General features: G+C 40.2%; 1 protein-coding gene across 1 annotated transcript in view; it reads left to right on the top strand.

The window, feature by feature from the left end:
- Nucleotides 1-25443, top strand: part of LOC128052047 (cyclic AMP-dependent transcription factor ATF-6 alpha-like) — a 136023-nt gene that overhangs the window by 29812 nt on the left and 80768 nt on the right. The window contains 2 exon segments of the mRNA XM_052644517.1: nucleotides 17697-17887; nucleotides 17890-18834. Of these exon segments, the coding sequence (XP_052500477.1) occupies nucleotides 17697-17887; nucleotides 17890-18834 (1136 nt within the window).

The raw sequence follows: 25443 nt of genomic DNA, 5'->3' as shown, positions 1-25443 counted from the left end.
CTGATTACAATGTAATGAGATTAGAAATGAACTACAAGGGAAAACTTAAAGAAACACAAACATAGAGTGGCTAAACAATATGCTACTAAGCAACCATTGGATCACTGAAGAAATCCAAGATGAAATAAAAAAAAAACCTCAAGACAAGTGAAAATGAAAGTACAATAGTCCAAAACTTCTGGGATGTAGCAAAAGCAGTTCTAAGAGGAAAGTTTATAGCAATACAATCTTACCTCAAGAAACGAGAAAAACTCAGATAAGCAACCTAACCTTATACCTAAAACAACTAGATAAAGAACAAAAACCCTAAGCTAGTAGAAGGAAGGAAATCATAAAGATCAGAGCAGAAATAAATGAAATAGAGATAAAGAAAACAATTGCAAAGATCAATGAAACTAAAAGCTGGTTCTTTGAAAAGATAAACAAGATTGATAAACCTTTAGCTAGACTCATCAAGAAAAAAAAAAGGGAGAGGACTCAAATCAGTAAAATTAGAAATGAAAAATAAATTACAACTGACTCCACAGAAATTTCAAGAATCATAAAAGACTACTATGAACAACTGTATGCCAATAAAATAGACAACCTGGAAGAAATGGACAAACTCTTAGAAAGATACAGTCTCCCTAGACTGAACTGGGAAGAAATAGAAAGTATGAACAGACCAGTCACAAGTGCTGAAATTGAAACTGTGATTAAAAAATCTCTCAAGAAACAAAAGTCCAGGGCCTGATGGATTCACAGGTAAATTTTATCAAACATTTAGAGAAGAGTTAACACCTATCCTTTTGAATCTGTTCCAAACAATCACAGAGGAAGGAAAACTTCCCAACTCATTTTATGAGGCCACCATCACCCTGCTACCAAAACCAGACAAAGATACTGCAAAAAAAGAAAATTACAGGCCAGTATTACTGATGAACACAGATGCAAAACTGCTCAATAAAATACTAGCAATCTGTATCCAAACAATACATTAGAAAGATCATACATCATGATCAAGTGGGATTCATCCTAGGGATGCAAGGATTTTTCAACATCGTTAAATCAATCCATATGATACACTGTATCAACAAACTGAAGAATTAAAAACAATATGATCATCTCAATAGATGCAGAAAAGGCTTTTGACAAAATTCAGCACCAATTTATAATAAAAACTCTCCAGAAAGGGGGCATAGAGGATACATACCTCAATGTAATAAAGGTCATATATGACAGACCTACAGCTAGCATCATACTCGATGGTGAAAAGCTGAAAGCATTCCCTCTAAGATTAGGAGCAAGATAATGATGTCCATTCTTACCACTTTTATTCAACATAGTTTTGGAAGTCCTAGCTACAGCAATCAGAGAAGAAAAAGAAGGTAATCCATATTGCAGAAGAAGAAGTTAAACTGTCACTGTTTGCAGATGACATGATACTATACACAGATCTTAAAGATGCTACCAGAGAACTACTAGAACTCAATGAATTTGGTAAAGTTGCAGGTTCAGTCAGATCAGTTCAGTCGCTCTGTCGTGTCCGACTCTTTGCGACCCCATGAATCACAGCACGCCAGGCCTCCCTGTCCATCACCAACTCCCGGAGTTCACTCAGACTCATGTCCATCGAGTCAGTGATGCCATCCAGCCATCTCATCCTCTGTCGTCCCCTTCTCCTCCTGCCCTCAGTCCCTCCCAGCATCAGAGTCTTTTCCAATGAGTCAACTCTTCGCATGAGGTGGCCAAAGTACTGGAGTTTCAGCTTTAGCATCATTCCTTCCAAAGAAATCCCAGGGCTGTTCTCCTTCAGAATGGATTGGTTGGATCTCCTTGCAGTCCAAGGGACTCTCAAAAGTCTTCTCCAACACCACAGTTCAAAAGCATCAAGTTGCAGGTTACAAAATTAATAAACAGAAATCTGTTGCATTTCTATACACTGACAATGAAAGTTCAGAAAGATAAATTCAAGAAGCAATTCCCATTACCATTGCATCAAAAATAATAAAATACCTAGGAATAAATCTAGCTATGCATGTGAAAGACCTGTACTCCAAAAACTGTAAGATGCTGATGAAAGAAATTAAAGAAGACATAAACAGATGGAAAGGTATACCACACATTCATGGATTGGAAGAATCAATGTTGTTAAAAGGACTATATCACCCAAAACAATCTACAGATTCAATGCAATGTCTATCAAATTAGCAACATCATTTTTCACAGAACTAGAACCAAAAAAAAAAAAAAAAAATCTCAAAATTTGTATGGAGATACAAAAGACTCCAAATAGCCAAAGCAATCTTGAAAAAGGAAAACAGAGCTGGAGGAATCAAGCTCCCTGACTTCAGACTATATTACAAAACTACAGTCATCAAAACAGTATGGTACTGGCTGTTACAAATAATAGATTAATGAAACAGGATAGAAAACCCAGAAATGAGCCCATGTACCTATAGTGAATTCATCAGTGACAAAGGAGGCAAGACTACACAACCTTGGGAAGACAGTCTCTTCAACAAATGGTGCTGGGAAAACTGGTCAGCCACATGTTCAAACATGAAATTAAATCATTACTTAACTCCACACACAAAAATAAGCTCAAAATTGCTGGGAGCCAGCGTGAGGAATCCCACCCAGGACAAGGTCATGTGGCAGAGATCTGATGGGCAAGGTCGAGTCAGATCTCAGGTTTTCCCCCTGGTATTTCCTGAGCATATACCCCAAAAAACCAAAGTCTGCCAGCCTTTGTACTCTGCTTTTCCACTCTCCTGACACACTCTGGAAAAAGTCATCTCAAGGCTTTAGCCTTCTGCATTTGAAAGGGTGTTTCAATCCAAAAACCCCTCTGATGGCTTTCTAGCCTGCCTGCAGGACTCGTACAGCTGCACATGTGATTGTTTGAGGCCTCCCAACCGCGGGAGGCACAGGAAGCTTAAAACATCCTAGGAATGTAGGGGCTTCTGAGGAGTTAAAATCATTAGAATAGGACTGATTAAAGGTTTCATTTGTTGAGCCAATACTTTCCGCCAAATTTTTGTATCTTTTATTTGTAGAGATAGTTGGTATATAGAAAAACAGGTAGTAGACCTGGTATTAGCAACATTAGATCTTTGAGTTAAGCACTTTCTTTGTTATAACCCACTGCACCTTTGTTCTACAGGAATGTAACTTTATTGAGTACTTTGAGGGTGATGCAGAATAAAGAAAAAACACTTCTAGGGAAAAGGAGTTTTCTGGTTGATAGACAATTATCCAGGAAGAGAGCCATAAAAATGTGAACAGGCCTCTTGGCCTGTAAGATAATGTAAACCACCTGAGACCTTATGTATACGGGAGGGTATGCAAAAAGAAAGCCTGGTCTCAATGAGGGTCAGGACTGCTGCCACTGCATAACTCTGCATATTCCATTATTTCTTTATGTACAACTTGGGGTATATAGGCTGATTTTGAAAGTGGAGTCTTTGGAGTCTTGCACCGATGCTGGGCTTGCCCATGTCTTTCTTTTCTCCCCTTTTTCGGCTGAATTCCCATCTGGAGCGGGGAGGCTCATCACATCTACTTACTTGCCCTGGCTGCTAAGATCCACGCGAAAGGGAGCCTAAGGCGGGGTACCCTTCGATATTCAAGTGGGCACTGGTGGCCTAACGTAGATGGTGCAAACCTCTTGTCTCGAGGTTTTATTGGTTTTCCCCGTAAACCAAGTTATTCAGCCTCTTTTTCTCCACCTAAATTTCCTACTATACTATTTCTTCCTAATCTAATCTTATATTTTCTAAATACATAAGTTTTCTTTGCCTATCCATCTCCCCTTCGAATTACCCTGGATCCACCTAAATGTTACTCTGGACACTATAACACTCTTAGAGGAAAACATAGGCAGAACACTCTCTGCCATAAATCACAGCAACATCTTTTTTCAATCCATCTCCCAGAATAATGGGGGGAAAACCAAAAATAAACAAATGGGACCTACTTAAACTCAAAAGGCAATGCTAAAGAATGTTCAAACTACTGCACAATTGCACTCATCTCACACGTTAGTGAAGTAATGCTCAAAATTCTCCAAGCCAGGCTTCAGCAATATAAGAACCGTGAAATTCCAGATGTTCAAGCTGGTTTTTAGAAAAGGCAGAGGAACCAGAGATCAAATTGCCAACATCCACTGGATCATCGAAAAAGGAAGAGAGTTCCAGAAAAACATCTATTTCTGCTTTATTGACTAAGCCAAAGCCTTTGACTGTGTGGATTACAATAAACTGTGGAGAATTCTGAAAGAGATGGGAATACCAGACCACCTGACCTGCCTCTTGAGAAACCTGTATGTAGGTCAGGAAGCAACAGTTAGAACTGGACATGGAACGACAGACTAGTTCCAAATAGGAAAAGGAGTACGTCAAGGCTGTATATTGTCACCCTGCTTATTTAACTTATATGCAGACTACATCATGAGAAATGCTGGGCTGGAGGAAGCACAAGCTGGAATCAAGATTGCTTGGAGAAATATCAATAACCTCACGACTGAGCGACTGCACTTTGACTTTTCACTTTCATGCATTGGAGAAGGAAATGGCAACCCACTCCAGTGTTCTTGCCTGGAGAATCCCAGCGACGGGGGAGCCTGGTGGGCTGCTGTCTATGGGATCGCACAGAGTCAGACATGACTGAAGTGACTTAGCAGCAGCAGCATATATGCAGAAGACACCACCTTTATGGCAGAAAGTGAAGAAGAACTAAAAAACCTCCTGTTGAAAGTGAAAGAAGAGAGTGAAAAGTTGGCTTAAAGCTCAACATTCAGAAAATGAAGATCATGGCATCTGGTCCCATCACTTCATGGCAAATAGATGGGGAAACAGTGGAAACAGTGGCTGACTTTATTTTGGGGGGGCTCCAAAATCACTGCAGACGGTGACTGTAGCCATGAAATTAAAGGACGCTTAGTCCTTGGAAGGAAAGTTATGACCAACCTGACAGCATATTAAAAAGCAGAGACATTACTTTGTCAACAAAGGTCTGTCTAGTCAAGGCTATGGCTTTTCCTGTGGTCATGTATGGATGTAAGAGTTGAACTATAAAGAAAGCTGAGCGCTGAAGAATTGATGCTCTTGAACTGTGGTGTTGGAGAAGACTCTTGAGAGTCCCTTGGACTGCAAGGAGATCCAACAAGTCCATCCTAAAGGAGATCAGTCCTGGGTGTTCATTGGAAGGATTGATGTTGAAGCTGAAACTCCAATACTTTGGCCACCTGATGCGAAGAGCTGACTCATTTGAAAAGACCCTGATGCTGGGAAAGATTGAGGACAGGAGGAGAAGGGGACGACAGAGGGTGAGATGGTTGGATGGCATCACCAACTCAATGGACATGGGTTTGGGTAGACTCCAGAAGTTGGTGATGGACAGGGAGGCCTGGCGTGCTGTGGTTCCTGGGGTCACAAAGAGTTGGACATGACTGAGTGACTGAACTGACTAACTAAACTCAAAAGCTTTTGCACAGCAAAGGGAACAACAAAACAAAAAGACAACCTACAGACTGGGAGAAAATATTTGCAAATAATGTGACTGACAAGCAATTAGTCTCCAAAATTTACAAACAGCTCATGATGCTTAATAGCATGAAAACAAACAACCCACTCAAAAAAATGGGCAGAAGACCTGAATAGATATTTCTCTAAAGAGGACATACAGATGGCCAACAGGCACATGAAAAGATGTCGTTATTAGAGAAATGCAAATCAAAACTACAATGAGATATCACCTCACACCAGTCAGTCTGGCTGTCTTCAAAAAATCCATAGACGACAAATACTGGAGATGGTGTGGAGAGAAAGGAACCCTCCTGCACTGTTGATGGGAATGTAAATTGCTATACCCACTATGGAGAATAGTATGGAGGTTCCTTAAAAACTAAAAATAGAGCTACCATATAACCCTGCAATCCCTCTCCTGGGCATATATCCAGAGAAAAACATGGCCTGTAAAGATACATGCACCCCAGTGTTCACTGCAGCAGCAGCACTGCTTACAATAGCTAAGACATGGAAACAATTTAGTTGTCCATTAACAGAGGAATGGATAAAGAAGATATGCTACATATACACAATGGAATATCACTCAGCCATTAAAAAAAAGGAAATAAGGCCAATTGTAGCAACATGGATAGAGTGTCATACTGAGTGAAGTAGGTCAGACAAAGAAATATCATATGACATCCCTTATATGTGGAATCTAGAAAGAAATGATACAAATGAATTTACGTATAAAACAGAGATTCACAGGCTTAGAAAATGAACTCATGGTTTTGCTGTGGGGGAAAGGATAGTTAAGGACTTTGGGAAGGTCATGTACACATTGCTAGATTTAAAATGGATAACTAACAAGGACCTACTGTATAGCACATGGAACTCTACTCAATGTTATGTGCCAGCCTGAATAGGTAGGGGGTTTGGGGGAGAATGGATACATGTATCATATGGCTGAGCCCCTTCCCTGATCACCTGAAACTACCACAGCATTCTTAATCGGCTATACCCCAATACAAAATATTTTTGGTTTTAAAAACATAAAATTAAAAACTGTTTTTCAAAAAGAAAAAAATAACAATAAAAAAAGAGGCATCTGAAAACTAAATTCCCCAAATGGAATCTTTGCATTTCCCTGGACCTGCTCCTCTTATGCTCTACAACCCATAAAACATTCCTCTATCCACTCAGGTCATCGGCACTCCTAGGTTTCTCTAATATTCCACAGCAGAGCATCAGTAAATCTTGCTGGTACTCTCTGAAATCTCCAAATGCCAGCAACATCTTAGAACACTTCCTGAATCTGAATATTTCTTCCTAAATATTTCTCATTACTCCACAACTCTCATCTAGTCTAAGCTATATGATTCTACATGATTGCACTGCCTCCTCTTTCACTTTCCCTGTAAAGCAAACATACTCATTCTTTTAAGACATTCAGCTCTACTTACAACTCCCCAGTGGCTTTTATCACAAAGGATAAAATCTAAGGTCCTTATCATACTCACAAGACGCTGTCATCTGGCCCCTGCTGCCTCTCTGACCTCATCTCCCACCCTTTTCCTCTGAATCACTGCTTTCCACCTGTACTAGCCTCTTGTCTGTTCCTTGATCATGCCCAGAAAACTTATGCACTAGGATTTGTGCATTTGCTATTTCCTTTCTTCTCTCAGATTCCTACTGAGCTTGTTCTCTCTTTTTTAGGTAATTCTCAAATATTGCTTAATCAAAGAGGTATTCTCTGACCTCTCATTCATAACATAATATTTCTCCTTTATGCTGCCTTATGTCTCATATCAGTATCCATTATGTGTGGGTTAGGAGTTGTGCCTAACTCTTGAGGAGATCATTCCCCTCCATGACAGTGTAATTAGCTCCCCCAGTGGTCAGTAGTATACAACCTACATAGCCATATATGACATACTTGCTAGTATACAGTAGAGTGGAGACTGACTTATTTATTTTCTGATTCCCCCACTATAAGCTAAGTTTCTCTAGGATGGGGTCTTGGGAGCACCCCTGCAGGTAGAACAGTATCTAAAACATAGCAGATGCTCAAGAGTTCTTTGATATATGAGCTGATATATGCTTCATGTATGTGTGTATTATGTGGATGCACGGGGGGAAAGATCTAAAAAGAAACACACCAAATGTTAAAAGTGATTATATCTGACCAGTGGAGTTACATGTAATTTTCCCACTGTCTTCTTTATCCTTTCCTAGGGCATGGATATTTTAATAAGAATATATTATTTTTTACAAAGATGAAGGTATTTTGGAAGCAGATAAACCTGAGATTGAATCTTGGTTTCACTCTTTTTTTGTTGTGTAACCTTGGGCAAACTTATTACCATCTTTGTGTCTCTTTAAAATGGAGATACTATTTAGATTATTGGGTTATTTTGAGAATTAAGTAAAATATGATGTCAAAGCTTGGCATAGCATCTGCCTGAATTTAAGACTGTAGTAAAGAGTATTCTCTCTCTTCCTCTGAATTATGATTGTTTTATTATTATTTTAGGGGAGCAGATCACTGAGATGTACACATGAGCCCCAAACCCTGAGGAACTACTGGGTCTATGTTTAACCCCAAGTGTCCTTCCCTGTGGCTGATGGGAGACATTAAAATAGATTGACACCCAAGGCACTGCAATGTGGTGAGTTAATGAAAGAATAACCAGGTTGGTGCTATTTGTATCTCAATGAAGACTCAGCATTAACAGGATTTTAAATCTTTTTAGACTTCTATCCAAAATCTTTTCTTCGGTCCACAAATCTTTTCTTGTGGATAGTGGTAGTAAGATGGGCTGGAAGACACGGGAGGGATTCTATCCTCTGTTCTTCACAGGGCCTGGGAATACTCGAAGGCCAGGTGAAAGAATGACTGAAGTACTGGGAGAAAACCACATGAGTTCTAATGTCTGCTGGAGGGAAGACAAGCTGCAAGGGAGCCTGTCAGCAGCCCAGTGTGCCCATCTTGGGTCAAGAGCCAGAGCCAGGAGAACTTATCTAACTCGGCCCAGAGACTTAGAGACACAAGTTCCAGTCTCATCATGCCATGCTATGTGTGTGTGCTCAGTCGTGTTTGACTCTTAGTGAACCAATGGACTATAGCCTGCCAGGCTCTTCTGTCCATGGATTCTCCAGGCAAGAATACTGGAGTCAGTTGCCATTTCCTCATGCAGGGGATCTTCACGACCCAGGCATCAAACCCACATTTCTTGCATCTCCTGCATTGGTAGGTGAGTTCTTTACCACTAGTGCCACCTGGGAAACCCATCCTTTAGTTCAAATAGCAGAGGGGAGATGTGTCATTAATAAATTTATGGTGATATTTAACTTGGTTACGACTCATGCTTATGTCCATTACAGCCATGACCTTCACTGCTCACCTGCTGGATTTTTGGAGAGGCCATGAGAGAATGTATCAGCCAACAGCTCAGCAGTTAACTCTGGCCACACTTCTGGCCTGAATCCTGCTAACTCCCACCATGGGAAGCTTGGTTACATTAATTTAGAGTAAAAGACTTTAAGGTCCTGTTTCCTCTCTCCTTTAAAACTGGAACAAACCTTAAGCAGGACCCCTCCCTTTGTCCTTTGGCCCATCTTCATTCCCATGGGATTTCCAGAGCCATTCTAAGGAGAGTATGTTCCAAGCCCTTAAGATTAACAACAAGAAGAATTAGAAAAAGAATAAACAAAACCTAAATTCAGCAGAAAGAGGGAGATAATAGAGTCAGAGAGGAAACAAAACAGATTTTTAAAAAATAGAAAAAAATCAATAAAATCAAGAGCTCATTCTTTGAAGGGGTAAACAAAGTTGACAAACCTCTGGCCAGGCTCATAAAGAAGAAGAGAGAGAAGACCCAAATAAACAAAATAAGAAATAAAGAAGAAGAAATCACAAAGGATACTGCTGAAATATAAAAAGCAATAAGAAGATATTATGAACAATTATATGCCAACAATTGGACAGTCTATAAGAAATGGACAACTTGCTAGAAATTTATAGCCCACCAAAACTGAATCAAGAAGAAATAGATAACTTGAATAGACCAATCACTAAAAATGAAATATAATCTGTAATAATAATGATAAAAAATTCCCTACAAACAAAAGTCCATGACTAGATGGCTCCACTGGGGAATTCTACCAAATATACAAAGAACTTATAATGATTGTCCTGAAACTCTTCCAAAAGATTTAAGAGGAGGGAACACACCCAAAGACATTCTGTGGGGCCACAATCACCCCAATAACAAAACCAAAGACACTATTAAAAGAGAAAGTTACAGGTCAGTATCTTTGGTGAATATAGATGCAAAAATTCTCAACAAAATATTAGCAAACTGAACCTAACAACACACAAAAAGATCAGATCATACACCATGATGAAGTGGGATTCATCCCAGGGTCACAAAGATGGTTTACCAAATTCAATCAATCAGTGTGGTATGCCACATCAACAAAAGAAAGGACAAAACCCATATGATCATCTAAATAGACGCAGAAAAAGCATTTGATAAAATTTAACATCCAATCATGATAAAAAATCCTTACGAAAGTAGGTATAGAGGGAACATACCTCAACATCAGAAAATCTATTTATGACAGTTCAGTTCAGTCGCTCAGGCGTGTCCGACTCTTTGCGACCCCATGAATCGCAGCACGCCAGGCCTCCCTGTCCATCACCAACTTCCAGAGTTCACTCAGACTCACGTCCATCAAGTCAGTGATGCCATCCAGCCATCTCATCCTCTGTTGTCCCCTTCTCCTCCTGCCCCCAATCCCTCCCAGCATCAAAGTCGTTTCCAATGAGTCAACTCTTCACATGAGGTGGCCAAAGTATTGGAGCTTCAGCTTTAGCATCATTCCTTCCAAAGAAATCCCAGGGCTGATCTCCTTCAGAATGGACTGGCTGGATCTCCTTGCAGTCCAAGGGACTCTCAAGAGTCTTCTCCAACACCACAGTTCAAAACAAACAATATATATTATCAACTAATATAATACTCAACAGTAAAAAGCTGAAAGACTTCCTGCTAAAATCTAGAACAAGACAAGGATGCCCACTCTCACCACACCACTTCTCTTCAATATATTATTAGAAGTCTTGGTTATAGCAATCAGATCAAAAAAAAAAAAGGGTTCAGATTGAAAGGGAAGAGGTAAACATGTTATTCTATGCAGATGATATGATAACTATGTAGAAAACTCTAAAGACTCCACATGAAAACTATTAGAACTGATAAATGAATTCAGAAATGTAGCAAGATACAAGATCAACATACAGAAATCTGCTGTGTTTCTTTACACTAACAGTGAAAGGTCAGAAAGGGCATGTAATCTAACAATCTCTTTTAAAATCGTTATCAAAAAATAGAAATAAACCAGACAAAGGAAGTGAAAGACTTATATGCTGAGAACTACAAAACATTAATAAAGGAAATTAAAGATGATTCAAAGAAATGGAAAGATATATACCACGTTCTTGAATTGGAAGAATTAATATTGTTAAAATGGCAATCCTACTCAAAATAATCCACAGGTTTATTGTGATCCCTATCAGATTGCCCATGAAATTTTTCACAGAACTGGTACAAATAATCCTAAAGTTTATGTGGAACCATAGAAGATGCAAAATTTCCAAAGCAATCTTGAGAAAAAGAACAAAGCAGGAGGCATAATCCTCCCAGATTTCAGACAATACTACAAAGCTTACAGTAATCAAAACAGTGTGGTATTGGCAAAAAAAGAAGACATATGGATCAATGGAACAGAATAGAAAGCCCAGGAAAAAAACCCAGATACCTATGGTTAATTAATCTTTGACAAAGGAGACAAGAATATAAAATGGGAAAAAGACAGTCTCTTCAGCAAGTGGTGAGAGAGTCAATTCCTAGGCAGGTGGATAAGAAGTCCGGGGTTCCCGAGGAGGAGAAAGGGGTCTGGGGCTCTCGAAGTGGAGATAGGGGTCTGGAATTCTCAAGGAGGAGGAAAGAACAAACATCTTTTTTTCTGCGCATTCCTTAGTCTTAGCCCGGAACTGATGATAATACAACAAACAACTCAGTTTAAACTTTGTACTAAGGATTATATAACAACAATGTATAGTGTTTGAGGACAGTTTCTCCTTCCTGAAAACTTTCTGGCTAATCCTGTTATCTTAAAACGTAAATTATGGGAGTGGGTCTGGTAAAATTTTCACAAACTTGAGACATTCCTTTGATTTATTGTAATAACTATTTAAAAAGTATATAACTCCCTTGCTAACTAGCAAGGGGGGCATTCTCCATCCCCCTTCTGATGTCTATGTCAGAAGCTTTCTCTGTCCCTTTTTATACTTTAATAAAACTCTGCTATACAAAAGCTCTTGGGTGATTAAACCTGGTCCCTGGTCCCAAAGTTAAATCTTCTTCAGAAATCAGCAATCTGACACAGTTTACCTTAAGCTATCAGTGGTGCTGGGAAAGTTGGACAGTCACATATAAATCAGTGAAGTTAGAACACACCCTCACACCATGTACAAAAATAAACTCAAAATGACTTAAAGACTAAAACATAAGTTATGACACAATAAAACTCCTAGAAGAGAACATAGGCAAAATATTCTCTGACATAAATTGTACCAGTGTTTTCTTATCTTAGGTCAGTCTCCCTAGGCAATAGAAATAAATGCAAAAAATAAACAAATGGAACCTAATCAGATTTACAAACTTTTGCACAGCAAAGGAAACCATAAACAAAATGATATGACAACCTAGGAATGGGATAAAATATTTACAAAAGATGTGACAAACAAGAGCTTAATTTCCAAAATATACAAAGAGCACTTACAACCTAACAAAAAAAACCCCACAATCAAAAAGTGACAGAAGACCTAAATAGACATTTCTCCAAGGGAGACATATAGATAGCCAATCAGCACACGAAAAGATGTTCAACACTGCTAATTATTAGAGAAATGAAATCAAAGCTACAATGAGGGTACCACTTCACACCACTCAGAGTGCCATCATTAAAAAAGTCTACAAACCACAAATGCTGGAGAGGGCGTAAAGAAAAGGAGCCCTCTTATACTGTTGGTGGACATGTAAGTTGGTGAGACCACTATGGAAAACAGTATGGAGCTTCCTCAAAAAACTAAAAATAGAGTTGCCTTATGATCCAGCACTCTCACTCCCAGACAAAACTATAATTCAAAAAGATACATGCACCCCAATATTCATAGCAGCACTATGTACAATAACCCAGACAAGGAGACAACCTAACTGTCCACTGACAGATGAATGGGCAAGAAGATGCGGCGGGTGTGTATGTGTGTGTATACACATACGATGGATATTACACATACACATACAATGGATATTACTCAGCCATCAAAAGAATAAAATAATGCCGTCTGCAGCAACATGGATGGACCTTGAGATTATCATACTAAGCAAAAGCAAATCAGAAAGAGAAAGATAAATACCATATGATATCAACCCACATATCAATTATGTGGAATCTAAAATGTGATACAAATCAACATATCTATGAAACAAAAACAAACTCACAGATATAGAGAATAGACTCATGGTTGCCAAGCAGGGATGGATTAGGGGAGGGAGGGAATGGGATTAGCAGAGATCAACTATAGTATGGATAAACAACAAGGTCCTACCGCATAACACAGGCAACTATACTCATCTTGTGAAAAACTATAATGAAAAAGAATATATATATATAATTGAGTTGCTCTGCTGTACAGAAAAAAATTAACACAACATTGAAAATCAACTATACTTCATAAATTTTTTTTAAAAAAAAGAGTAGCAAGAAGAAGGGCTTCCCTGGTGGCTCAGAGGTTAAAGCGTCTGCCTGCAATGCAGGAGACCTGGGTTCGATCCCTGGGTTGGGAAGATCCCCTGGAGAAGGAAATGGCAATCCACTCCAGTATTCTTGCCTGGAGAATCCCATGGACAGAGGAGCCTGGTGGGCTACAGTCCACGGGGTCGCAAAGAGTCGGACACAACTGAGCGACTACAAAGATGGACATTGGCCTAAATTTCTAATTAAACAAGTATTTTCAAATGCAAGAGGTATCTCATTGAAAGGCTTGAGTTCACAAATGTCCTTCTCTGGGATAATTAAAGGCACACAAAGAAGTCTTTGTTTCTGGTTCACCTAGAGATGCTCCCAAAGACACCATTTCCTAGTCTTTTGAATGCTCTTCTTAAGGACAAGGAGAGAGACAAGAAATGAGTTTGTCCTTCCTTGGTCTCTAAGCCAGGTGTACCAGAAACGCCCATCATGATTTCTGGCATATTCAGAGCTCTTTCTAAAAGAAACTGCCCTACCTTAGTACCATGTTTGTTGTTTAGTCACTAAGTTGTGTCCCACTCTTTGTGACCCCCATGGACTGTAGCCTGCCAGGCTCCTCTGTCCATGGGATTCCCCAGGCAAGAATACTGGGTTGCCATTTCCTTTTCCAAGTGATCTTCCCCACCCAGGGATCGAACCTGCATCCCCTGTCTGGCAGGTGGATTCTTTACCACTGAGCCACCTCTGCTACAGCTGACTGGACCAGAAGCGGGGGATCTGACCCAAGGGCAGGTAAAACATTGGCTGGCCAGTGGTCCATGAAGTAGTGTGGGGCTAGAAACTGTTTCAATAGGAAAGAGCAGGGACAGTGGAATTTTTTCCCCTAGGAATTTGAAATGGAAAAGATCTAAGGTGGAAAGCATGCATCTCCAAACCAAGAGGGATCATTAACCAGGTGAAGTTGGGATAAACCAAAATTATGAGAAAGCAAAAAGCACAGTGCAGAGATGTATATGAAAGGTTTTGAGGCAGTTGCTGGGTCATTAGATGAAATGTGGGCATAAGTAGACACAAACACAGTTACTAGGAATCAGTTGTCCTCAGAGGAAATGTTTGTGTGTTTGATAGTTAAACAGTCATAACTTGAAGTAACTCCGTAAATTATAGTAGAAAGACTGAAGCTAGTTTTGCCAGATCTTTTATTTTTTTCCCCTCAGTAAATAGAAAAGGTGGTATCAGTGTTCCCCTGGGTCTTCAGTCTTCCAGCAAACATCACTAGCACATTCTTAGTGTTCAAAATCTGTCTTGGCAGCCTTGCTCTTTTCTGACCACCATTGGCCATCCATAAAGCTAATTTCCATCAAGCTCCTTTGAGTCTCGCGTGAAGGTGACATGAGAGGTGGTTTCCATTTTTCTTCTGTTTGGCTCCATGAGCACATTTGGTCTGTGTTGAGTCACAGCCCTACAATCAGGCCTCCCTTCATGTGTTCCCACATTCCTCTGGGGAAAGCCCCAGTGGATTCACAGCCCAGCCAAGTACATTTTACATTCAGTAATAGAGCCCCCAGAGATTATGTGTGAAGAAAGTATGCGACAGAGATCAAATCTCCTCAGACACTTTGCTTTTTATTTTAAAGCTTGGTTTTGCCTTAGTTCCTCTATTTTTCCTTTAATTATGTCCACAGAATAACTCCAGATGTGGTAATCAACGAGGAGATCAAGAGGATAATCGGAGGTCATTTTATTTCCTAAAAGAAGCTTAGCCCTAACTGGGAAGAGGTGAAAAGATCCTAGAATTCCCTCCAATTCAAAGGTTTTTCAAGGATACTCATGAAAACAATTTGAACTTTCTAAAAGCTAAAGAAATGCAAAATTCAATCAATATAGAAGCTTGAATAGATGTAGTAAATTTGCTGAAGAGATGAAAGAATTGTGAAAGGGTCCCTGCCATAGACAACTGAGAATCTAAGTGTCCCATCAGTGTTGTAGCAAAAATTTAGTCATCATGCCACCACAAGGAACTTTTCTGTACTTCATAAATCACAGCACAAAGAGATGGCAAGTCCAGAAATATTTGGAAAGATAATCTCAAAATAGTTTGGGATTTTATAATTAGCTTCTTTTAACCTCAGATATATAATTAAGAATAGAATTTTTAAAGAAAGCTAAATATACATTATTATTTTTGCATTAAGGAATCTGAATATTTTGTTATTTGCAAAAGTTAAAAATAATTTACCCTGTTAGAATAAAGGCATGTCTGGTAATTCTAATTTCATATATATGCTTCAGTTAATTTATTTAAATTAATGATCTTAAGTTTAAGTTACTTTATAAATAGTATTGGAACATGTAAAATTAAGATTCACTGAATTTGTGAATTTGGTTGATAGCTTTACAAGGGTTGAGTTTGATTGATACCTTAACAAGGGTTGAGTTTGACTGATAGCTTTACAAGGATTAAGTAGTTTTATAAGCTAAGTCAGACAATTGATAGCTTGAAAAGGCTATAGGATGGTAATATAGGTGGATATAATACTCACATAACTTCTCCCTTACTTGAAGCTGCACTAAAACAATAGCAAAGGGATCATCTTTTTTTTTTTTTTTTTTTTAATAGAGAAGCCCAAAAGGATGGAGAAAAAAGGCAAGGAGACAATGGCAATAAATTTTGGAAGCTAAAAAGCAGATGATGACCCTTAATTTACTTAGCAGATGTACAAAACCTGAATCTTAAATCTGAAATGGAGATTGCCAAGAATATCCTGATCTAAACCACAGAACCCTCAAAAGACTCAGAGCAGAAACTGGGGAGGGAGGTGGGACATAGCTGCCAAAAAAGGAGCACTGGTTAAAAGTAGTTGGAACCCTAGATCTTACCCCCAACCTCAGCCCTGAAAGCCTCTAGGGAAGTGCCTCTCTCCATTCCTGGCAGAATAAATGTGGAGGTTTCTTCTCCGAGCAGAATCAGAGGGTCTCCAGGCTGGAGGACACCAAGCCTTAAGTGACAGTATGAGCACTGTACTGAAGAAAGGAGAGGAAATGAATATATGTGTGGCATGCTGAGTGCTAAGACCCTCACAACATCACTACTTCCCCAGCCCCCATCCCAGTCTTTCTCATTCACTTCCAAGAACCACTGAGCACTAAGCCTCTATCTATCAGTCAGGAAACTGGGAAATCACACAAATTCCAGAGGAAAGACCCCTAGAGATAGCAGCATCAGAGATTCCTCATTAACAGCCCAGCTAGAACCATCTAAGTGAAGCTCAAAGTTGACAGACCCCACCCATATCCTCAGGACTTCCAGTTTTCTCTTTTATTCACTTTACACATGAGCAGAGAAACAAGGTTTGCCAGACATCTGAGAAAATGTTTTAACACGGAAGACAGAGATCAAAACTGACAAACTAGTGAGTAGGAGCAGGGGAAGGAAACTTACATAATAATCAGAAATAAGCACAGATATTGCACCCATGAAAGAAGAACAAGGTGGGATAAGAGTAACAATCAGGGAACGAAATAAAGCTCTTGGAAATGAAAAACATGACAGCACAAGTGAAAGAAAACCAAAGAATTAGGAAATAGATGAAGAATTCCTCCAGTTAATAAGCAAAATGATAGAGATGGAAGAAGAAGATAAAAGAAAAATAAAAAGGGGCAAATGTGGGACAAGAAACATTCAAATAATGGGAGTTCTAGAAAGAGAAAAATGGAAATAAAGTATAAAAACTTAATTGAGTTAATCAAAGAAATAATTAAGAAAAATTTCCAGATCTGTAAGACAGTTCTATTAAAAGAACTCATCAGGTTCCCAGCATGATACTTGAAAATAATACACATCAAGCCACAGCATTGTAGAATATCACAATTCAATTGTGGAGATAGGTAGCTGCTAGGAAGAAATAAAGTTCCTAGAATTAATATTTGAAATGGGATGAAAGTTTCCAAAAACCATAAAATAGGAACTATAAGACACCTCAACAATGACTTCAAACTTTGGGAGTGAAATAATTTCCAACCTATACTTTCCTACCAATACAAACCACAATTAGATGTAAGGGTAGAAAAATGGTATTTTCAGGAACAGAAATATCAAAACATTAAGCTTTCATGCACACATGCTCAGGAAGCTAGTGGAGGATGTACATTATCAAAACAAGGGAATTAGTTCACCCTATCGAGAAATAACTGGGAATTTTGAGTTCCTATATTTTTACTTCTTTTAGGATGAGAAAGCAGGTCACTCAGCTCTGTGTTAGAATGTGGATAATTTAGTAATGATTATGTAGATGATATTACCCTAATGGTGGAAAACAAAGAAAACTAAAGAGCCTCTTGATAAAGGTGAAAGAAGAGAATGAAAAAATCGGCTTAAAACTTGACATTCAGAGTCACCAAGTTACTGGACAATGGAGCATGTGTTTCCGGGGAGCCAGCTGGCGTTGCCGGCACCAAGGAGTCACCTTTTAGTCTGGGACTCCTTCACCGGCCAGATGAAGACTGGGATTCTGCCCTGTTTGCTGAACTCGGCTATTTCACAGACACTGATGACCTGCAATTGGATGCAGCAAATGAAACTTATATATTAAAACAGAACCTCAGCCACTTTTGCCAGCCTCCTCAAGTTGTTCAATCTCATCTCCTAAATCAGTGGACTCTTACTCATCAACTCAGCATGTTCCTGAGGAGTTGGATTTGTCTTCTACTTCTCAGATGTCTCCTCTTTCCTTATATGGTGAAAGCTCTAATAACCCCTCCTCAGCAGAGCCACTGAAGGAAGACAAGCCCATCATTAGTCCTAAGAGCAAAACCGAAAATGGACTGACTCCAAAGAAAAAAATTCAAATAAATTCAAAACCTTCAATTCAGCCCAAGCCTTTATTACTTCCAGCAGCACCCAAGACTCAAACAAACCCCAGCGCTCCAGCAAAAACCATCATCATTCAGACACTACCAACACTTATGCCATTGGCAAAGCAGCAACCAATTATCAGTATACATCCTGCACCCACTAAAGGTCAGACCATGGTGCTCTCTCAGCCTAGCGTGGTTCAGCTCCAGGCACCTGAAGTTCTGCCCTCTCCTCAACCAGTCCTTGCTGTTGCTGGGGGAACCACACAGCTACCTAATCACGTGGTGAATGTGGTACCAGCCCCTGTGGCAAACAGCCCAGCAAATGGGAAACTTTCTGTGACTAAACCTGTCCTACAAAGTACGATGAAAAATGTGGGTTCCAATATTGCTGTGTTAAGGAGACAGCAACGTATGATTAAAAATCAAGAGTCAGCTTGTCAGTCCCTCAAGAAGAAGAAAGAATACATGCTAGGCTTAGAGGCAAGGTTAAAGACAGCCTTTTTGGAGAATGAGAAGCTGAAGAAAGAGAATGGTTCACTGAAGCGGCAACTGGATGAAGTTGTATCAGACAACCAGAGGCTTAAAGTTCCTAGTCCGAAGCGAAGAGCTATCTGTGTGATGATAGTTTTGGCATTTGTAATACTGAACTATGGACCCATGAGGGGACTGGAATGCAAAAGCAGGAAGTCAAGAAACACCTGGAGTAACAGGCAAATTTGGCCTTGGAGTACAGAATGAAGCAGGGCAAAAGCTAATAGAGTTTTGCCAAGAGAACACACTGGTCATAGCAAACACCCTCTTCCAACAACACAAGAGAAGACTCTACACATGGACATTACCAGATGGTCAACACCGAAATCAGATTGATTATATTCTATGCAGCCAAAGATAGAGAAGCTCTATAAGTCAGCAAAAACAAGACTGGGAGCTGACTGTGGCTCAGATCATGAACTCCTTATTGCCAAATTCAGACTTAAATTGAAGAAAGTAGGGAAAACCACTAGACCATTCAGGTATGACCTAAATCAAATCCCTTATGATTATACAGTGGAAGTGCAAAATAGATTTAAGGGAATAGATCTGATTGACAGAGTGCCTGATGAACTATGGATGGAGGTACGTGACATTGTACAGGAGACAGAGATCAAGACCATCCCCAAGGAAAAGAAATGCAAAAAAGCAAAATGGCTATCTGAGGAGGCCTTACAAATAGCTGTGAAAACAAGAGAAGCGAAAAGCAGAGGAGAAAAGGAAAGATATAAACATCTGAATGCAGTGTTCCAAAGAATAGCAAGGAGAGATAAGAAAGCCTTCCTCAGCGATCAATGCAAAGAAATAGAGGAAAACAACAGAATGGGAAAGACTAGAGATCTCTTCAAGAAAATTAGAGATATCAAGGGAATATTTCATGCAAAGATGGGCTAGATAAAGCACAGAAATGGTATGGACCTAACAGAAACAGAAGATATTAAGAAGAGGTGGCAAGAGTAACAGGAGAACTGTACAAAAAAGAGCTTCACGACCAAGATAATTACGATGGTGTGATCACTCACCTAGAGCCAGACATCCTGGAATGTGAAGTCAAGTGGGCCTTAGAAAGCATCACTATGTACAAAGCTAGTGGAGGTGATGGAATTCCAGTAGAGCTATTTCAAATCCTGAAAGATGATGCTGTGAAAGTGCTGCACTCAATATGCCAGCACATTTGGAAAACCCAGCAGTGGCCACAGAACTGGAAAAGGTCAGTTTTCATACTAATCCCAAAGAAAGGCAATGCAAAAGAATGCTCAAACTGCCGCACAATTGCACTCATCCCACAAGCTAGTAAAGTAATGCTCAAAATTCTCCAAGCCAGGCTTCAGCAATACGTGAACCGTGAACTTCCAGATGTTCAAGCTGGTTTTAGAAAAGGCAGAGGAACCAGAGATCAAATTGCCAACATCTGCTAGATCATCGAAAAAGCAAGAGAGTTCCAGGAAAACATCTATTTCTGCTTTATTGACTAAGCCAAAGCCTTTGACTGTGTGGATCACAATAAACTGTGGAAAATTCTAAAAGAGATGGGAATACCAGACCACCAGACCTGCCTCTTGAGAAACATATATGCAGGTCAGGAAGCAACAGTTAGAACTGGACATGAAACAACAGACTAGTTCCAAATAGGAAAAGGAGTACGTCAAGGCTGTATATTGTCACCCTGCTTATTGAACTTATATGCAGAGTACATCATGGAAACACTGGGCTGGAAGAAGCACAAGCTGGAATCAAGATTGCCGGGAGAAATATCAATAACCTCAGATATGCAGATGACACCACCCTTATGGCAGAAAGTGAAGAGGAACTAAAGAGCCTCTTGATGAAAGTGAAAGAGGAGAGTGAAAAAGTTGGCCTAAAGCTCAACATTCAAAAAACTAAGATCATGGCGTCTGGTCCCATCACTTCATGTGAAATAGATGGGGAAACAGTGGAAACAGTGTCAGACTTTAGTTTTGGGGGCTCCAAAATCACTGCAGATGGTGACTGCAGCCATGAAATTAAAAGACGCTTACTCCTTGGAAGGAAAGTTATGACCAACTTAGACAGCATACTGAAATGCAGAGACATTACTTTGTCAACAAAGGTCCGTCTAGTCAAGGCTATGGTTTTTCCAGTGGTCATGTATGGATGTGACAGTTGGACTGTGAAGAAAGCTGAGTGCCGAAGAATTGATGCTTTTGAACTGTGGTGTTGGAGAAGACTCTTGAGAGTCCCTTGGACTGCCAGGAGATCCAACCAGTCCATCCTAAAGGAAATCAGTCCTGGGTGTTCATTGGAAGGACTGATGCTGAAGCTGAAACTCCAGTACTTTGGCCACCTCATGTGAAGAGTTGACTCATTGGAAAAGACTCTGATGCTGGGAGGGATTGGGGGCAGGAGGAGAAGGGGACAACAGAGGATGAGATGGCTGGATGGCATCACTGACTCGATGGACTTGAGTTTGAGTGAACTCCGGGAGTTGGTGATGGACAGGGAGGCCTGGCGTGCAGCAATTCATGGGGTCGCAAAGAGTCAGACAGGACTGAGCCACTGAACTGAACTGAACTGAATATGCCATTGTATATATGTATCACAGCTTCCTTATCCATTCCTCTGCCGATGGACATCTAGGTTGCTTCAATGTCCTAGCTATTAAAAACAGTGCTGTGATGAACATTGGGGTACACGCGTCTCTTTCCATTTTGGATTCCTTGGTGTGTATGCCCAGCAGTGGGATTGCTGGGGCATATGACAGTTTTATTTCCAGTATTTTAAGGAATCTGCACAGTGTTCTCCATGGTGGCTGTACTGGTTTGCATTCCCACCAACAGTGTAAGAGGGTTCCCTTTTATCCACAACCTCTCCAGCATTTATTGTTTGTAGACTTTTTGATGGTAGCCATTCTGACCAGCATGAGATGGTACCTCATTGTGGTTTTGATTTGCATTTCTCTGATGGTGAGTGATGTTGAGCATCTTTTCATGTATTTGTTAGCCTGGATGTTTATTTTTTGCCTCTTCTCTGACTTACTTCTTTGTTAAAAATGCTTGTTGACTCTGTGTAATGAAAGTGTTGTGAAGATCTTTTTTGTGGAGTCCATTGAATGAGATCTGAGTGAGCCCTCAGGCTAAAAAAGGGTAAAATTATTAAAGTAGTTATAGTTAAGCACAAAAAACCCCAAAAAACTTGACATTCAAAAAACTAAGGTCATGGAATCCAGTCCTATCACTTCATGGCAAACAGATGGGGAAAAAATGAAAACAGTGACAGACTTCATTTTCTTGGACTCCACAGTGATTTTGGAGCCAGGTCACCGCAGCCATGAAATTAAAAGATGCTTGGTCCTTAGAAGAAAAGCTGTGACAAACCTAGAGAGCATATTAAAAAGCAGAAACATCACTTTGCTGACAAAGGTCCATATAGTCAAAGCTATGTTTTTTCCAACAGTCATGTACAGACATGAGAGTTGGACCTTAAAGAAGGCTGCTGCTGCTGCTGCTGCTAAGTCGCTTCAGTCGTGTCCGACTCTGTCCGACCCCGTAGACGGCAGCCCACCAGGCTCCCCCATCCCTGCGATTTTCCAGGCATGAATACTGGAGTGAGTTGCCATTTCCTTCTCCAATGCATGAATGTGAAAAGTGAAAGTGAAGTCGCTCAGTCATGTCCGACTCTTAGCAACCCCATGGACTGCAGCCCACCAGGCTCCTCTGAGCGCTGAAGAATTGATGCTTTTGAATTGTGGTGCAGGAGAAGACTCTTGAGAGTCCCTTGGACAACAAGGAGATCAAACCAGTCAATCTTAAGGGAGATCAACCCTGAATATTCATTGGAAGGTCTAATGCTGAAGTTGAAGCTCCAATACTTTGGCCACTTGATGTGAAGAGCTGACTCATGGGAAAAGACCCTGATGCTGAGAAAGATTGAGGGCATGAAAAGAAGGAGCAACAGAGGATGAGATGGTTGGATGATGTCACTGACTCTATGGCCATGAGTTTGAGCAAACTTCAGGAGATGATGAATGACAGGGAAACCTGGCGTGCTGCAGTCCATGGGGTCGCAAAAAGTCAGACATGACTTAGTGACTGGACAACAACAGGATTTTAATGGGAGGAGATAATTCCAAAATGTTATGTAAATTATACAGGGATGAGGAAACTGGGGTGCAGCACATGGATGCAGGTAGCGGTAATCTCCAAGACAGTAGTGAAGGGAGGTGTCAGGGAGTCCCAGGTGGAGACTACGTCGAGATTATAGCAGTAAAGACTCCAGATGTAGACAGACTGTCATCACTGCCTCACCAGCCATCATACTGTCCTTCTCAATCAGCTGAACTACTAAAGGATATGATTCAACAGAACGGGAATAAACCAAGAAGGAGGGAGACATGAGATCCAGGAAATAGGGATCTTACTCGTGAGAAGACAAAGGGAATTCATTAGATGACATTAAAGAGAAGTCACAGGTGACAATATATGGAAGGCCTGGACCAGCCCAGGTAGAAGGAGGATGAATTTCTGCTGAAGGGCAGTTTCCATGGGGGAAAAAAACAGCAGTGTTAGATCCTGGCACGATAAAATTTATGAAATACCGTACTGTGAGATTTGAGAAAATTATGGGACAAATTAGCAGAGTGTACCAAAAAAAAAAACTCTAGGCAAACTTTTATATTAAAAAAAAAAGCAAGCAATTGCTAAATTAAAGAAAACAAAATAAGAAATAAGAATCATAGTGCCATACAGTGCTTAGCTTAGAGTAACATTTATATAGACAAATACTGTGACCACTGAGACTTTCCTCAACCAAAGATCTTGATATAACTGTAATCAGACAGTGGTCTGGAGAAACAAAGAGAATGGTGGCAAGAGAGAGTGCAATCCTCCTCATTTATTACAGGTCAGGAAAAATGAGTCACATTGAGCTGCCAAAAGTTACCAGGAGATGCATATTATTTAGAAATGTGGAGAAGTGTATAGTCCAAAAGAATGGCTGAAAAGGTCAAGAGTAGCTGCCTTTGGAAAAGCAGAGAGGGAACAGGAGGGCAAGGAAGCTATCTTTAAAATTATTATAAGCCTTTTTGTATTATTTGTGATACCATGTAAAGAGTTAACAAAAATAAAAAAAACAAAATAGAATATATTAAATTTATAAATACTATTTAAAATGTTTAATGCTCAAATAAATTTGTAAATGGATCCAGGTTTAAGGTTGCTAAGATTATGTATAAAATAATGCTTGTAAGTTGAACGTTAAAGCCTAAGGAAGAATTAGGTTTATTTAAGTTGAATAAATTTAATGATGTGTGTGTGTATATATATATATAAAGTAACTCCTGAATATCCTTTCCTGTGCATAAAAACTCATCTTGACCACATGAAATCTCCTCATATTGTCAGATTTTAAAGCCAGTACTGAATGCCGGGGAAGGGAGAGGTGCCTGGGGGTGCATGGCTGATTAAGCTTTGGAGAAAGAAAGATCTTCAACCACGGGTTTTTCATCAGTTCCTGCCATCCATATACTGGGGACATGGACTGATTTGTGCACCCCAGTCTCATCAGACAAACAGGATGGGATGTTTGATCTTGAAGCTCATCTGGTCGTTCCTGAGTCATATTTTGTGCTGAGCAGTCTTCTCCCCAGCTCTGGGCAATTCCCCAAGGGATAGATAGGAAGGCTGACAAATTTCTCTCTCTATCCTGTTAGTGACCCTTCCTGCCCCAGAGTCATTAGATTCAAGGAAAATGAGCAGTGGCAGCTAATTAGGAATAGACTGGGGTTGGAGTAGGCAGGGAGCAGGGAATGAGTGGGGATCCGGGGACAGAGTTCAGAGACTTTTCTCTAAAGAAATCCAATCTGAAAGGACAGACAGTTGTTGAATTAGCTCACACTACTGGGCATTCATTTTAAAAGATTACAAGAGATGTTTCAATAGTCACCCTCAGGAACTAATTTTTTCCATATCACATAGTCCTCTAGCTCTTCAAAATACAGGACTGGGCAGGCTAAATTTCAATAGGCAAGACAACTCTAAAACACTGAATTGAGCAGGACATCAGAGGGACTAGGGTATACACATATTTCTATGAAGGGCCAGATAGTAAATATTTTAGCCATATGATCTCTGTCATAACTGCCCGAGTCTGCCATTTTTCAGCACAAAACCAGCCATGGCTGTGCTGGGCTCAGTCTTGTCTGACTTTTTGTGATGCCATGGACTGTAGCCCACCAGGCTCCTCTGTCCATGGGGATTCTCCAAGCAAGACTACTGATGCCATGCCCTCCTCCAGGGGATCTTCCCAACCCAGGGATCGAAACCAAGTCTCCCACATTCCAGGCAGATTCTTTACCGTCTGAGCCACCAGAGAAACCCAAGAATCCTGGAGTGGGGAGCCTATCCCTTCTCGAAGGGACTTTCCCGGCTCAGGAATCAAATGGGGGTCTCCTGCACTGCAGGAGGATTCTTTACCAGCTGAGCTACCAGGGAAGCCCCAAAGCAGCCATGGTCATATGTAGATGAATGAGCATGGCTGTGTTCCAATAAAACTTTATTTACAAAGACAGACAATGAGCCAGATTTGACTCCTAGGCAGTAGGATCAGAAAACTAACTTTCATCCAAAACTGCACTGGACGAAAGTGTGAAGAAGTAGATGCATTAAATGAATCCTTAATGATGGCATTTCAGGTTGTTTGACAAGTGGGTGAACATCAGTCAGAATCTTGTTTCAACTACTGGGAAACTATCCAAACTTGTTTAAAGCCAAGAGAA

This window comes from Budorcas taxicolor, chromosome 8 (genome assembly GCF_023091745.1).
Source record: "Budorcas taxicolor isolate Tak-1 chromosome 8, Takin1.1, whole genome shotgun sequence".
Classification (NCBI taxonomy): Eukaryota; Metazoa; Chordata; class Mammalia; order Artiodactyla; family Bovidae; genus Budorcas; species Budorcas taxicolor.
This window is presented reverse-complemented; position numbering and strand designations above follow the sequence as displayed.